The sequence below is a fragment of the Bactrocera dorsalis genome, chromosome 3 (assembly GCF_023373825.1).
Source record: "Bactrocera dorsalis isolate Fly_Bdor chromosome 3, ASM2337382v1, whole genome shotgun sequence".
Classification (NCBI taxonomy): Eukaryota; Metazoa; Arthropoda; class Insecta; order Diptera; family Tephritidae; genus Bactrocera; species Bactrocera dorsalis.
In genome coordinates, this window is record NC_064305.1 from 2,294,095 (window position 1) to 2,311,016 (window position 16,922).

The window sequence follows — 16,922 nt, forward strand, 5'->3', positions numbered from 1 at the left end:
GGCGCAAGTTCAGGGCTATATGGTGGATGCTTCAAAACTTCCCAGCCAAGCTCTCTAAGTTTCGCCGAGTCATCAGTGAAGATGAAGCCCTTTCTGTTGATCAGTTCTGGCCGTTTTTTTCGATTGCTTGCTTCAATCTCATCAGTTGTTGACAAAATGTATAATCCAATTTCTTCGTTATTTTCACTCATTTTTGAACACCTGCAACTTTTTTTGAACTTCCCCAAATTGAATTTTTGTTTTTTTGATGAAATGAAGCTTAAAAGCTCACCTCTCCAGTACTATATGGTATGACACAATATGATTTGTAGCACTGTAGATATACGACTGCAACGACATCTATTTACAAATTACGAAAATACTTTTTCGACTACCTCATATTTACTCTAGGGTCTACCTTACTTAGTTGGGAGACTTAAATTCCGCTCACTCTGCACTGCTGAGAGATATTGCTGTCACTTTTTCTTGCCCACAACCGCAATCTAGTGTGAACTGCTTAAAAACAGTCAAAGCCATCTTTCTTCCAAACGCTTCTCTAACGCTCAACACCTCGCATCAGCACTAAATAATTGCTCTGATAATCCTTCATCACTGCAATCAATATTATTTATATCAGCCTATGTTCACCTCATAGTACCCATCCTTTATCACGTCGCAATTAAGCACATCAAATAAATCTATTCTGTTATGTGGAGCTCACTGGTCTTTTGTTGCTGACACCAGCACGCAGCCGAACGCGCAACTGTCAGGTACACGCCAACATAAAGCCCAACATAAAGGTCATTATTGTTGTGTGTAACACGGCACAATCTTCTTCTTCTTCTTTACTGGCGTAGACACCGCTTACGCGATTATAGCCGAGCACGGCACAATCAGTCACCTAAATACCCTTTAAATTGATCGTAATTCCTGTTGTATATCGATCATGTCTACCGTGTGCGTAGATCACCGCCAAGCGCTGGCCGCGCGTACAGCATTGTTGCCACATAAAAAGCCATTAAATTGCTACTTTTTTCATGCATTTATGGGCTTCACCCCGTTTACTCCTGCCACTTCAGCACTTTGTGCATTTTAGCTGTACGTCAAACGCCTAACAATCGACTAAATGCTGCTCGTTCAGCCGTTTTCGTGGGCATCTCTGTGTTAGTGGCTAGGGTGGATCGTGCTTACAGCACACAAGTTCGCTTTCTTCTCTTCTTGTATTTGCTGTATGTATGCGGCTCATTTCAAAGCCCTCAGCGTTTTGATGGTATTATCTTTAAAACGTACAATTTTGCTTCGAATCGATCAGTCGACCTTTCTTTGATCGATCATATCAGTTATGTAGGTAGTTAACATTTTGAATGCTAGTCTTGCTTTGTTTTCCCATTCTTGTCATGGCTATATGTTGCTATTGTTGTTTGTTATATATTTAAGATGCGGTTATTATCTCATCCTTTTCGACTTTTCAACTTTTTTGTGGTAGCAAGTGATTGTTTGGGTCTGATTTGTGTAGTGATATGATCATTAGATCGTCGGTGCGTCTCATGTTTTTGGCTGTTGGCGTTTTGAGGCGACTGACAGGCTTTTTACATAACAGTAACTATATGCTGGCTTAGCGCCGTTTATGTGAAGTCTAATTTCCGGTCTTAGCGCTGGCTAAGAATTTTTTGTTGTGCATATTTGCCGTTAAGTGATCTTGTCGATCTTCAATGAGGTATTTATGCTGGTCTTGGTATAATATCAAATTTAAAAGATTTTGAAATATTGATTTTAGATTTTCTAATTCTTATTTTCTCATTTTCTTCAATATCTAATGCAAATTCATTTATTTTGGTTTTGGTGTGAAAATCGCTTTATCTTCAAGCAATTAATATCCTTCAAAGCGCACCTTAGCCTCAGCTTGTTTTGGGTAATAAATTAGCGGTGTCAGCGCGCGCCTAACTTGCCGCGTTTTCTCTTCTGTTTCCCCCCTAAGCTCACTTCATTCCCCTGCTGCATATTACAATTCAAAACAGCGTTAATTTTCGTATGTGATTTTTAATGTGCAACGCGTGTGTGCTGCTTAAACTGTATCTAAACAGTTATAGCGTGTCTGGGTCCGTGCACCCCGCGCTTGAGGCATGGCGCGCTGACACGCAATGTCAGTTCCCTGAAGCCTTTTCCTCGCCTTGCACTTTAAAAGTGTTTAATTTTCTTGTTCCTCAAGTGATATTTTCGTGCCTTAATACGATTTCGCATACCCAAGGGCAAAAAGCACATTAAAATACGTCATTATTTCTTGTTTATTATTTCGCGGCGGTGTTGTGCAAGCGGTTACATGCAAATTGAGTGAAAAAATAACTCAGCTGACTTTATAAAATGAACGCGTAGCCGTCTTGTAGAAGCCTTGCGAAAAGAATTCACTGTTTCTCGTCTTGATAGCGCCAAAGTACGAGTAGTTATTTTGGCGCCGCCGGCGAAATCATAAAAAACGAAAGGTGGCAGCTTACAGCCACTTATTACATACCTTTTTTGTACCATTTATTTTTCATTTAAAAATATTGCACTGACACGCAGCCTGCAGCCCATGCTCCAAAATAAACTGATACACATACTCGTGTGGACTGCTGAGGATACTGGTAAAGCTCAGCTGTTAAGGAACTTTTTTTCTGGCAGTCGAAACAATTTGCATGCCAACACGCGAGCGTCGGTTACATTTCGAAATATTAAAGTTCATAGTAGCTGGTACTTTCCATAGAAAAACGTTGTAGCTGGCGTTAAGTGCACCTGGAAAGGCATTCAATATTGATGACTTCCAAGTAGCAATAGCAATTGCTTAATGAATGAAGGGTAGCAATTTGAGTATATTACTTAATAAAAGATCATCGACCTAATGGCATGGAACACGCAGTTTCAGGCGGCAGTCCAATTGTGTCTTTAGTCAATGTACATAACAGGTGGGCTGAAAAGTTCGTAAGCTGACGCATAGATGGCACTACTGGTATTAGATACGTGTGACTTTTAGTTAGCCCTAACCTTCAAGAGATACGTGTAGAAATTTGATGGCTGCTGAACTATTAGTTTGTGAAATAAAGCATTCAGAGTCAAGCCAATTTGGCTAGTTGAAAAAAATTGGATAAAAAGGAATTTCTTGTGGTAATCAAGCATTGCTTGAAGCCATGCTTAGCTTGATGCACATAATTCGGACTCTGCACCCACAAAAATCAACCGTAGAGAAGTGGTTTGCTAAGTATAAGAGAGGCGAAATGAGTATCGAGGACGACGAGCTCTCAGTGGTCGCTCCTTGGCGGTTCTTTCCAACGAAAATACTAAGCAGCTTCGTTTTGGATTCTGTAGCAGGTTGAACTCCCACTTATCCAGAATAGACCCTCACATATCTATAATATGTCCAGCGTGCAATGAGTCTCCGCATGACACTGATCTCTTCTTTGCATGCCCTGCTAACCCTACTCATCTGACATCCTTCTCCCTGTAAAAAGTCCAACTATCTGCTATACGCTTAAGGAGCAGAATATTTAAACAAACCTTCCAGTTTCCTCCAGGAATTCAACTTCCACCACACATAGTTGCTGTTACTTTTTTCATTCACACCATTCTGATTTGAAAAAAGGTCTACAAATACCGAACGCATAATGAACTCTGCCTTACAAATCTAAATCTACAAGCGAGTCTATGAAACTGTTTGTTTGCTTACGCCAAGTCAATGTCTGGGGGAAAATGCCTTGAAGGTGCGTCAAATTCCACACAGCGCATATTTGGTGAAGAAATTAACAGTTCATTCTGACGCCAACGAAACAACAAAACGAAAATATGAATGCCCCAAAGGTGACTTTAACGTGTTTAATATGGCTTGCCTGCTGTCTATCGACGTAATGATGAGGGAAAATGAGCTGATGATGACGAGAATGTTGATGATGTGGGGCCGCCGTAACAAATTTAATAGTTCCGAGCAGACATTCAGGTGTGAATGCCGCACAGGTGTTTAACTTAACCGATTTGGGTGAGACGACAGGAGAGAGGTCAATATTTGTTGTTCTCACGCTGAAGGAAAATCACTGAATGAATGCACACCCATGAATATGTAGTACTTATGTTAGAATTCTGTATTATATTTGTAAAGGCAGTCAAGAAGTTAATCATAGCTTCGAAAATATTGGTTATTTCTTGATAAATTGATATACTTATGGATGAGTTGCAGAGACACCTTAAAGCTTGTTCTATTCACTTTATATGTCGAATGTTCAAGGGTTAACCTCCCTTCCTCTCATCATAATAAACTGGTAATTTCCTTGTCTGTCCTTCGAACAGATTTATTCGAAATTTCATGTTCAGCTGCCACATTTCCCTTACTCAAATACAAGTCTCTCTTTTTCCATGTACAAAACATGGACCGGGTTTGTGACCGCTTGGCACTTAGTGTAGTCACAAAAATAGTATAAGGGTTGCCTTTTATATTTCAGGATTAGGGTACAAACAAATAAAAATGTTAATGAACGAAAATTGGTTTATTGTTTTTTCAAAATATTCTCCATTAAGATCTATACACTTTTGAGTTCACAGTAACATTGATAAACACAGATCCTTAATGGACCAAAAATTTAATTAAGTTCATCGATGCACTGTTGCTGAGTTAATCCGAGCCGAAAGTTATACAAAATAATCGCGATTCCATTTTTTGGGCGTGATGAATATTTTAAGTTACTGTAAACAACACAAAAGCGCTCGTACGAGTATGTCAGAACGTTCTGAGTATGCACAACATAAAAAGTGTCAAACTTTACGACGAAGTTGTGAGTTAAAAGATTGCAATACTAGGGTTCCCAAATCCCGAAATATAAAAGGCAACCCACGTACATGTATTAAACTAGCCATTTTAATTATGTATTTGGCATGTGTTTATTTATTTTAGGGTGTCAAAGAGAGTCTGTTAATTGTCCTGTTGATTGCTAATGTTTTCGTTTGGGATATGCTGGGTTGTTATGGACGCTAAAATAAAAGTTTTGGGAAAAGGGTAGGAAACTATGTGTGTTGAAAGTAAAAACTAAATTAATTGAAACGTCAAAATTCATTAGAATGGATTCAGGCATTAAGGGAGTATGCTTATAAAAATCTCGAGGTTTTCATTTCGACAATTGTTTAATAAATATACTGAGAAGACCGCACAAATGTTGTAATTTTGGCTGTCAAGAGAGGGAATTAATGACAGCATTTTATATTTAAGGATATAAGTCCACGATATGCATATTAGAGCAGGTCGATTTATAAAAAACGGAAAATTATTACAATATAAGTATAAATATTAGAGTGGGTCGATTTATGGTGATCTAAAAAACGGAAAAATCCAATATGCCAGAAATATTCATACTGAACAACTGTGGTTAAGAAAATATGGGTCTGAAACCGGTTTCGAGCCAGCAATTTTCAAGGTAAAATTGTTGTCCAGTTTTTGAGATATCCGAACGAAAATTAATACAGAGTTGGATTTTGACACTCAATTTATCATTTTTCGTAATCAGCTAGATCAAATAACTATATCATATGTATATCTGCCATATAACCGTTTAGCCGGCTTTTTTCAATTCACCTTAAAAATCCCCGGCTTGACAAAATCGGTTTTAGATCCATAGTTTCTTAGGTAAAGTTGATCAGAATGATCAGTGGAACATTTCCCGCAAACGCGATCATCAATAAATGATTTTTATCAGCAATAAACGATTTTTTAGAAAAATATCGACCCGCTCTAATGCATATACATATCAATTAATTGCCTTTAGTTTCTATTCCTCGAAAATGTTAGCCTTGTAACCATTTTTCGTACTATATTGCTTATTACTTTAATGGTTTTATGCTAGTTTCTAACCTATTTGCGATCCACACAGGGCGCTTCGCAAGACCTAGCTTTTCATTAGCTGCTAGTTGTTGATTTGTGGTTTGAACTATTCAAAGTTTGCGGTTTATCATTTCCAGCGAATTTATTTCACCTACTTACAAACAGACGTCCATAATTGTATAATATGTTTACACTTTGTGGCATTTCATTGTAAGTACTTGAGGTTTTTCTGTTTCCCTGGCTTGAAGACGACAAAAGTGGGTTATAAGGCAAACAGTCAACAATTAATTCAAAAGAAATTTTAATATAGAAACAAGCGTTGATAATTTGCTCGAATCCAAATATAAAAAATCATTTATTGTAGCAGAGTCAATATACTTCTATATCATGTATCAGCAATACACGGAAGCAGTTAATCCCAGCAACGTCAATTTATAACAGAGAATATAAATATATTTTGATAAATATCTCTAAATAATTATATTACGAGTATAAGGTAGAAATTGTTACACGAAACTTGCTAAATTGATGAGTCCAAAATCGAAATTGCATTTGTTTTTTGGTAGATATAAATCTTCGCCACTGACAACCTTAATCGCTTTCATGGCGAATTCGATTTTGAAAACGATACATATTCATTTAACAAGCAAAATTTTGAAAGGTTCGCCGACATTGCTGCAGCAACGCAGTAATGTATGGCTACTCCTACATATTACATATTTGGCTGCTTTGAAGTGTTAAGCCTGTGGGCTTAAAGTATAATAATGAGCTTTACGCGTAAGCAGCTCTGTCAAAAAGTAATGCCACTAAAAGCAATGAGGCCTTAAAATCAGATAAAAACGTCATAAATATTATGTAGTGTATGCCAAATAAATATTTTCAAGTATTATGCGAATTGTTTAAACAACACTTACAGCTTAGGCAGCACAAAGTTTTAATTACCCATACAAAATTGTATAGCATAATCCAAATGCAAAGTATTTATGAAGAAAATTTTAAAGAAAAAGCCTGCTTGAAAGAGATATGGTTGGTGTTTCACAAGTTCATATACTAACCAAAGTATCTACGCGTACCTTCGTACAAGAGCACTGGAGAAAATGTGGCGGCACGAGAAAAGCTGAAACCACTGTAAGAGATACCAGTATTCGTCTCGGTACTACAAGAGACTGCCCACAGGGAGGAGTGCTATCCCCCTCTTGTGGAGCATTGTCGTGGACAAACTACTCGTGTTGCTAACTAACAATGGAATTCGCTATAAGCAGAGAAAACTTTTAGGATACTCTCCGCGATATGGTACAAAGGGGACTAGGCCTAGCAAAGGGATGGTGCAGAGGTGTTGGACTTAACATTAACCCTTGAAGACGAACATCATCCCATTTACGAGACGCAGGTCTCTGCCTGGTCTCAGGAGCCTTATCCATGCTATAAGTCGGTGCGTAGAGTTAAATCTCCAACGCAACTATCGCAGTGATATTTGTATAAATAACGAAATAACTAGTATTTCGATTTCACTCTTCTCCAATATTCCATATACTTTTATTACTTAATAACTTTATCATTTGGTAAAAAATGAGTTTTCGAAGATTCCCATGCTTATTTTCTAAGAATTTATTTTCGTACATACTTTGCCTTTAAACTACACCACAGAGTCAAATTTGATTCTACAACGACACTTCAATGTGCTTCATTGTCGCCTTGAAGCACTTAATTGCAGGTCTTCAAACATGCACAAACATCAATAACAATCATGACAATAAGAGAAATTATAATACCTACACACACTCGTAAAAGAAAACGGTTAAACAGAATATAAAAAAGCGTGGAACTAGACAACTTCAAACCCGTAACGGCTGCCATAGAAGTTCAGCGCCACAAACAATTTGACATGAGCAACAACAATGAACAACAAGAACATGTACGAGCCATGATCACTGTGACGCTGTGATCAAGCGAAAGATCACTGAGGATCACCAATCAATAAAGCAAGCGAGAACACTTTGAAGCAAAGCGCGCTTATTGTTATTTAAATTTGAAATTGTTTTACGAAAAAACAACACAGTCACAGCGCTTGTGAAGATGAAAGCAGAGTTACGAGCGTAAAGAACGGAGACGAACATTTTTTCACTAAAAAAAAACTGAGCGCACCACTTGAACGGCGCACGCAGTAGGCGAAGGTAGCCGACCGAAACGAAAATTGGCGCTTAAATATTTTCATAATATTGTGGGCTTAAAAGTGTTCAAAGCAAAGAACAACAAGCATGCCGTTCGTAGGTATTGATGATCGACAGACGGTGAGCGAACGAACATGCGGCAGCTGAGGATTGTAACTTTCCGACACAACACGTGAAATATGTAAATAATTGCTGTACACCGAGCGGCATGATACGAAAAACGCCCGAAAAGCTGAATGAAAAACACTGTTGGTATTGACAATGATCGAGCAGTCGATCAGTCGATGCTCAGCTCTTTCAACGAGTGTGGGAAATAAAAATACGCCATTGTTTGAGACACGGCGGAAAGCGCATGCTTGCTTACTTTCTTCCAACATTTTTTCGGGAAACACACACGCACACACATACGCACAGCGCAAACAAGATGCTCAAGTGGTGGAAGAGGTACACGCACGCACACACACACTGCTCCACCTAATGGTGGAATGGAAATCAATGAGCCTCGCATGAAGTACATCTACCCCCAAATGCTACGCGCTTGTTGCGCGCTGGAAATGGTGTCAACAGTGGCGGTGCGGCAAGTGAACAGGCATGCGATCGGTCACTCGTTCTATACCTCGGTCACTTGTTTAATACTTTGACTAGCACTTGATAGCCGCCATGGCTTTTGCTCTGTCATTGCCCAAACGACTACTGCACGCTCGACTACCGTGCGCCCGCTGCACGCCGCGAGTATTCGCGTACAGTTGTTGTGTGGCTGCTGATGTTGACGCTGCCTCGCCGTCTCCTATTGTTGTTGTGTGCGTTTCGGCGGTAGGTAGTTGCCACTTTTCGGCTGATAAGACTTTGTATTCGTAGCTTCTTTGCTCTTCAGTTAGCATTTTCGATTTAGTTGCCAACTGCCGCTGTTTACTCAAGTAGTTTTGAGCGGCCTTTAAAGGCGTTTAGCTCGAAAAAGTATCAATCGATTGCTCCACCCGGTCACCTTTGATGAAGCGGAGGTAGCAGCAACAGTATAGTGAATGGGCCCGTCGCGTAGTGCCACCGCGTTTTGTTTACGCTACATTGCAGCGCTTCAGCTAGATACCCGCCTTCCGCCGCCATTCACCGCCTGAGTTGTACAATTTCTGTCACTGCTGCGCTTGACTCGTCGACTGCTGCCTCAATGACTTTGGTGTGTTGTTTTTTTTAGAGATTTTTTTTCCTATTTGTTCCAACACCTTTTTAATGAAGTGTGTATTTCCTCTGCTTGGCTGCCTCGTTAATTGATAAATAGTTGCACTGCCATTGCTTGTTTGTCAATGGCTCTTTAACGTAACGGCTGCCGTAGCAGGTTCAATGGTTTGCTTTTCAAGCATTTTCCAAACTTCAAATCGATTTATTGATTTCTTTTCTTCTTCTTCTAGCAAATGCTTTATGCTGTCTCTTAAGCGGCCTTTTTAGGCAGTTTCTTTCTGTTTATGTGTGCTTTATTACTTGTTAGCATTTCTGTTGTTGGCGTTGTTGTTGCTGTTGCACATATATGCGATTTCTCGGAACAACGTTTCGCTGCAGCGTCAGCTCAACAATTTCAAAATAACAACAATAACAACAGCATTCATATGCAGTTTGTCTGTCGTTTTTGTTAAGCTGGCATCATTTACCCATCGTTTAGTAGTTCCTCATTGTATGCTTTGTTCGTAATTTAGGTGCTAAATGTTTTCCACATTATTAACACCTCTTTATGGCCCATTCTTGATTGTTAGCTCAAAATGTAGTGCACACTTGTATGGTATGTGGGCTAGCGAGCATACCGGATGAAGCATTTTCGGGCTCAATGAAAAAATATGTAAGTACGCGCCGAGTTTTCCTTAGCGACCGCCTAAGTCTGATACGTAAGCCGTGGGCTAGGAAAAGTTATCCCGGCACTTTCAGCATGTATCGTTGCCTATCAAGAATCGTCGCACTTTCTTCGTATACTACATCGTCATTACTTATGCCAATCTGGTTCGCATGGGCTGCCAATTGGGTTTGACCTGTCATTAGACTAAAAACCGTCCTACAGTCCTTTCGAGACTGCTTTACGTACCATAACAAAATGACGAATGAGGTATTAGCTAATATGGCGCCGACTGACATCCAGCGATACGAGTTTGCGCGAATTTATGAGTTATCAGAGGATTCTACCGCAAAAAAAGGAGAATAGAGAATCAGCAGCATCGCAATGTGGCAGCAACGGTGGCAAGCTCCATCCAAAAGACGGTGAACCCACAGACTTATTCCGGACATACATTTGTGGATAGATAGACAACATGGGGACCGTCTCACCCAAATACTCAGTGGTCATGGGTGCTTTAGTCCATATTATCCGACATGTGCAGAGTATTTGGAAGACTCTGAACACGATCTACGTTTTAAATTATAAGGGAAAAACTGATAACCATACTTGGAGGTAGTCTCACTGTGGAAAATTTGACTGCACTTATGTGCGGGTCCTCTGCAAATGCAAGATTGAGACATTTTCAACAGTTTAGGAGTCAGTCCGCCAGTACAATAGAGGAGAATGAAGTAATACTTTGCCCAGTGGTCCCGTGGGAAAGACATGAGATGGGAGTAGGTTAGGTTTAACGGATTAAAGTCCCGCAATCCGTCTATCGATACTTCCCCCTACTATAAAAAAGTCCTTTCGAGACCACTTTAGTAAAAAGATTGCATATTTTTTTTCAGATCTCTTGCAGATGAACTTGGCAATGCTGGATGTCCTTAGACCAGGCAAGGATCCACGTGAATTCTCCGTGGTTCTCCCACAAAATTCCCACAAAATTAAAAGTTATACATTATTTCCATCATAAGTGTCAGTCCTTTCGTAAATTTCAATGTATATTGTTTTTAGTGACTTCCGTATTTATCCGTCGGTAGCCAGACGGTTGGCATTTTTGGCAATCTCATCAGCTTTTTCGTTTTCCGGAATACCTTTGTAGTCTGGAACCCATTATACAGGTATGTGAAGGCACTTTCCGGCAGTCACCACAACTTCTGGCTCCCTGCTTTCAAAAGTATTATCTGATGTAATGCAATGTTATTGTCTGAACTGCAGTCGGGCTTTCGACGTATGTATGTATATATTGATATTCTTATTGTTGTTTTCTGCGTTGTTGGTTATCTCAGCCAGATAACCAGAAAGATACTGCAGCATTTAGGAAGCTTGAAGAGTTGCCTGAAATGCATATCTTGGCAATAGATTCCGGCTACCACTCCAATAGCCATTTTTTAATCCCGAGGTGTTTTCTTAACTATCATTGAACAATTTTAACTTTTCCCTCAGCAAAAACAAGCTATGTACTTAGGAAACACTAATAGTTTCACTAGACATCAAGGCAGACACTAAACAAACGATTTAGGCTAGTCAGTTTGTCAGGTTTCCAGATTTTTCTAAGAATTTCGAGTCAAATGGTAAATGAGATGCAAGAAATATCTTTAAACTAACGGAACCCATATGGCTGCCGAAGCAAATACTCCTAATGAACTATGCGTAACCTCACCAAAATACAGGAAAAATACGAGAATCCCTAAGCTAAGCCACAAAGATGCCGCCTACACTGGCTTACGCAGAATTCCATTATATTCGCATTTCTGCTAGGAAAATTGAGTTTTCATCGCATAAACAAATTAGGATTAAGCCGGGTAAACATGGGATTTTCCAAACGCTTACAACACCCAACAGGGATGCAGACGTGCCACATGCCACATGCTGCAGCGTGCAAATAGCAAATGACTGTTAATTTGCCATGCAACAAAGGCCAGCAGCGGTCAGAAACAGCCGGACGCTGTGTGTGCTCGCTGAAATCAATTGGAAACACCGAAGGCATTGAGGCGGACAAATTGACATAAAGACTTTTCGCACATTAGCATTAGAGGCAAGACGCAAAAACCAGCGACCAGAGCTACCTAACTACCTAAACGCAGATGATACTAGCGATCTCACTCGCTCTTCTGGGCTCTTACAGCTGCCGTACGCTTCTCTCAATTTATTTGATCGGTAGGTTCAGGCATACAAGCTGACCTCTCCTTCAACCACTATAGTGCAACATCTGCACCTGTTGCATGTTGGTCAAATAGCATTGCTTTACTGTTGTTTTTGTTTGTTATTATTACTTTTTTTTGACAAAACCAGCAGCCTAACGGCGCTTCTAGGAACTCAGGAGAAATTTAGTATTTTTAAGGATGACAATAGGAATTTCGAAAATCGACAAAACAACATAATGCAACAAAGAGATAACAGAGTGACCGCATTGTACAACAACAACAACAGTAACTAACGAAACTAAATGCAACAGCAGGCACAAAGAGGCAACGAGAAAGCGAACAGTTGGAATTGTTGCAAGTAGCGCGTGCTACACTCGCAGACACAAGCGGGATTTTGGGATTTTTTTTGTTGTACATTTTGAATGTGTGTCCTAGCACACATTGTAGATTTCGCTGCGCTCTGCGATACCGTTGTTTGTAATTTCGTTTCTATAAACTGAGTTGCAGACGCTGTTTTGGTTTTTTTATTGTAGTTAGAAATATTTCGGTGCGACATTTGTTCAAGGTGCTTGAATAATTTTCGCTTCTCAGCATTCGTTTTTGCGGCATATGCCTGTGAAAGTGTGGCGAGGCATGTGGCATGCAGCATGTGGGCTATGAAGAAGCCGGTGTGTCTGCAAAAGGCCAGGAAAGTGGATGCTGGAATGCACCTTTAGATAGTATTTTTATGAAAAAAATAATGAATTATAGTTTTCTTGCTGCCAAAATAGGTCCACTTAGTTATGAACGGCTGTCCATCCTTCTCAGCGTCCGAATGTATACATATACGCGAAATAGTCTTTAGTTTTTAAGATATCGTTCTAAAACTGCGCAGACATCCTTTTTTCCCAATGAAGCTTCTAATTTATCGGAGGCGCCGATATCGGTCGACTGCAGCATATAGCTGCCATACGAACTGAACTATCAGAATTAAGTTCTTGTATAGAAAACTTTTTTATTTGAGAAGGTATCAATACGAAATTTCGTATGGATTATTGCTTAAAGAAATCCTACAATAATCGATAAAATTGTTCAGATCGGACGACTATAACGTATAGTTGCCATACAAACTGAACAGTCGGAAATTAGTTGCTGTATAGAAAACTTGTTAATTTGACTAGATATTCTCACAAAATTTTGTATGAATAATTACACAAAGATGGGCTACAATATCCGACAAAAATTTTCAGATCGGACTACTATAGCATATAGCTGCCATAAAAACTGAACGATCAGAGCCGAGATCTTCTAAGAAAAACTTTTTTATTTGAGAAGCTAACAGCGTGAAATTTAAGCATATATACAATATATGAAAAAAAATCAGATCGCTCCACTATAGCATATATGTAGCTGCCATATAACTGGCCCCTCAAACATAAGACTGATCTGATCATCCTAACTGTACGGCAAACTCTTTTGTTTATCAAGATATCTTCATGAAGTTTGTCATTTATTATAAGCCAAATATGTGCTACAATTTTCGTACATATTGTTCAGATCGGGTCACTATAGCCTATAGCTGTCATATAAACTGAACGATCAGCATCAGAATGAAGCTCTTTTTAGACCTTTCCATATTATAAAATATGCAGCTGTGTAAGGTATTTTAATTTCGTTGCCTTTTTTTCCTTAAATTACTTTGTCTTCAAATCTTATTTACTTACGTGTCTGTGAAATGTCTGTCACTGAGACTGTTCCTTCCGCAGCTACATGTATGGCTTTGTTGTGTGCACACTGTGACATTATTACATAATCTTCTACTGTACATAATGCACCCGAAATCACCACCTGCAAGAAGAAGGCAAGAAGAGGTCATAAGTCAAATTTTTCGATTTAAAAAAAGAATAAAAAATTTTATATTAAACAAAACCATTATATTCTGTAACAAACTCTAACTTTTTTCAATATGAGCGAACAATAACCAATATATAACCATTTTATGAGTGTATGATAACCAATATATAACCCTTTTGTAACCAAAACTTTAATAAAATTATGAGCTGAATTCCCAAACTATATGCCACTTACTATTAAGTGCCCATAATAATTAACGCTCCACCCAAATTCATGCTAAAACCGCCTACGCATGGTCTCATCCTTACCATTCGTGCGTACCAGTTGCAGATCTTGAATGGCTAAGCGCTTATCAGCAAAATATTAATTTAATTCATTCACAAACAATCACGCACACATAAGCACTCACGCAGGTGTGGTATCTAACACACGCCCAAATAAACACCAGTAGCGCGTAAGTACAGTGGCGTTAAAAAGTTTTTGTTTTACTTTTTTGTTTATTGATGTACACAACTGATAAGAAGCTGAAGTTTTTTCTTGCTTTTGACGTTGTTTATCAGTTAAAATTTGGGTAAATAGCGGCGCAGAAGAAGCAGAGTGAAGAAATGGTGGTGAAGATAAAAGCGCAGATGTCTGTATGGCCACAAAGAACAGCAAACAAACGAAAAAAACAAATTGTGGAAAGAAAAAAAAAAAAAAAAAGGAAAAAAAAATAAAAACTAACAAAGACAGTTAAATAATAATAATTAGTGACAAAATAACAAAAAAAAACTATTTTTATCAAACCAACAACAAGAAGCCGAGACGCAGCGCAAACCGAAAATTGCACAACTAAACTCACGAAAGCCTCTTGTGGCTGCAGCAAGGCGTCGACAGCGCAAATAATAATAATTACCGTTATGTAATGACACTCGTTTGAGTGGCATCGCATTTAGATTCGCATAAATAAGCATATCGCTATTAAACACACATGCTAATTGCTCGCCCATCCATCAACGCCGGCAACGCATACGCCCTGTTGGCCACTCACACACACACAAGCATACATGCACGCAGTCGCTTTTGTTGCTGTTGTGCTTAATGTTTGCAATTAAAATTGCATTCACAGCGCGCAAATGTCAGCAGCATTGTTCTGCACACTGCACTTGTTGTTGTTGTTGCAACATTTATCACCCTCATTGTTGCGTGTGTACTTCTTGTTGTTATTGCTGCTGACTGTCCACCAGTCGTTTTGCTATTATTAATTAATAATTAAATTACTGTCCATACACCAACTCAACAAGCCATTCACCATTGTCTTCATTTTGTCTTCGCGTTGTTTTCCACGTTGTTGTTTCTCATATCATTTGTTTGTTTGCTATTGTTGTTTTTGTGTTTCTGTAGTTGATATATATGCTTAGTTGTTGGTTTTGTTGCTCTTCCTGCGTCTAATGGCAAGTTAATTAATTAAGTTTTAACCACAAAGTAGGTGTGGGACATGCCGGCAGGTGCCAGTGCCTCACCAAGACATGAGGCTGGCGGGAAGAAAGCCCCCCCCTTAAGGTAGTTGAGAAAGCATTCCGTAGTGTTTTTTTGCTAAGGAGAGGTAACCTTAGGCGGTTTATGCTAGGAATTAAATCTGAAGCTGAGCAAAAGCTCCCTTATATGCCCGTCCCTTTGCTATTGGACAAACTATAGACTTCTGGCTCACAACAAGACTTTTGACAAAAAAGAACCGCGATCGGAAGATCACTTTTTATTTTGTCGCCTTCAAAGTAATCCCCACTGGATGTAATACACTTATGCCAACGATTTTTCCTGTCTTGGAAACTTTGTTAGAGCGACTGAAAACGGATTTCACAGACCGGCAATTTCAGTTTGGGGAACAGGAAAAAATCAGACGGAGCCAAATCTAGTGAATACGGTGGGTGATAGATGGTACTGGTTAATAAAATCGGTCACGATCGTGCTCTTTTTGAAACAAAATCAAACCCAAAATATCTACCGAAATTATTGGAACGGACCCGCGAGAGATGTCAAACTCTCTTTCCATCGCTCTAATACTTGCCCGGCGATTTTCAAGAACCAAATCCTTTACTTTTTTAATATTTCATCAGTTTAAGAGATCGAAAGTCGTCCAGAAGGTGGTACATATGTCTTCACCGATTTCTCGAGCGTCTTTGAAGGCTTTGTTAAACTCGTAGGCTTGTGGCTTTGATAAAACTGAATCACCGTAACCAATATTCGCAACGATTCCGTATACAAAATTTGATTAGAAATACAAAATTTGAGACAAATTCTTAGTTTTATATTTTTATCCATTGTTAAGATTACAACGCACTAATGAAGGTACTGACTTAAGCAGCTGCTGTAAGCAAACTGGTTGACAGATCGCGCTCATATTTGGCATAGTAATTAAGGATAGGCTTACCAACTTAGCAAAATGCAAGAAATATGTATGATAAAGTCTTCCATTAAATCTTTCAACTATTTAAAGCATGCTGAAAGCTCCAAATGGGTTTCCAAAAAGCGTTTTTTGGGATCATCTGGACTTCAGAAGAGGATATAATACTTTATGTCTCGGGTTTTAGCCTCATTCATCTAGTGGTATCTATTTAGAAAAGCTCTACATATACATTTTCCTAAAAACTTTTGTTTTTCTTGTTTGTGGCGTCAGAAAACTTATATCTAGTCGCCGGAATTTTTCCCAAATTTTCGCCAAATAACGAAAGAGGCGTCAGTATGCGGTCATAAAAGTTCCTAGCAGTTAATGAATCTAGTGTATTAACATCAGTGTTGGATTGAATAAATGTGTTAATGGCATAAACGAGTTTAAACGAATTATTCAATTTCGGGCAACAATAAATGTACGATTTAGATTTATTACTATAGTACAATTATAATCGCTTTCAATAGCGCCTGCGGTTCTCACCCACAAACCTTGTTACGGGTCTTGTGTACAAATACTAATTGTTTTCCTTTATTGCATCACTTAAATATGCCATACAGTCCATTTCTCATATATATATATATATATTTATGTATGTATGTATGTGTAGTTTTTGTTTATCATTGTTTGTCTATAAATTTTCCTAAGTCCCCAATAGATCAATTACTAAAAG

General features: G+C 38.8%; 1 protein-coding gene across 6 annotated transcripts in view; it reads right to left on the reverse strand.

Moving 5' to 3' along the window:
* The window catches only part of LOC105230165 (pneumococcal serine-rich repeat protein), a 166,477-nt gene that overhangs the window by 41,827 nt on the left and 107,728 nt on the right, over positions 1-16,922 (reverse strand). For all 6 annotated transcript variants that reach the window (XM_049450782.1, XM_049450781.1, XM_049450780.1 and 3 more), the window contains one exon: positions 13,692-13,815. In XM_049450782.1, the coding sequence (XP_049306739.1) occupies positions 13,692-13,815 (124 nt within the window). The remainder of the gene's footprint in view (positions 1-13,691; positions 13,816-16,922) is intronic.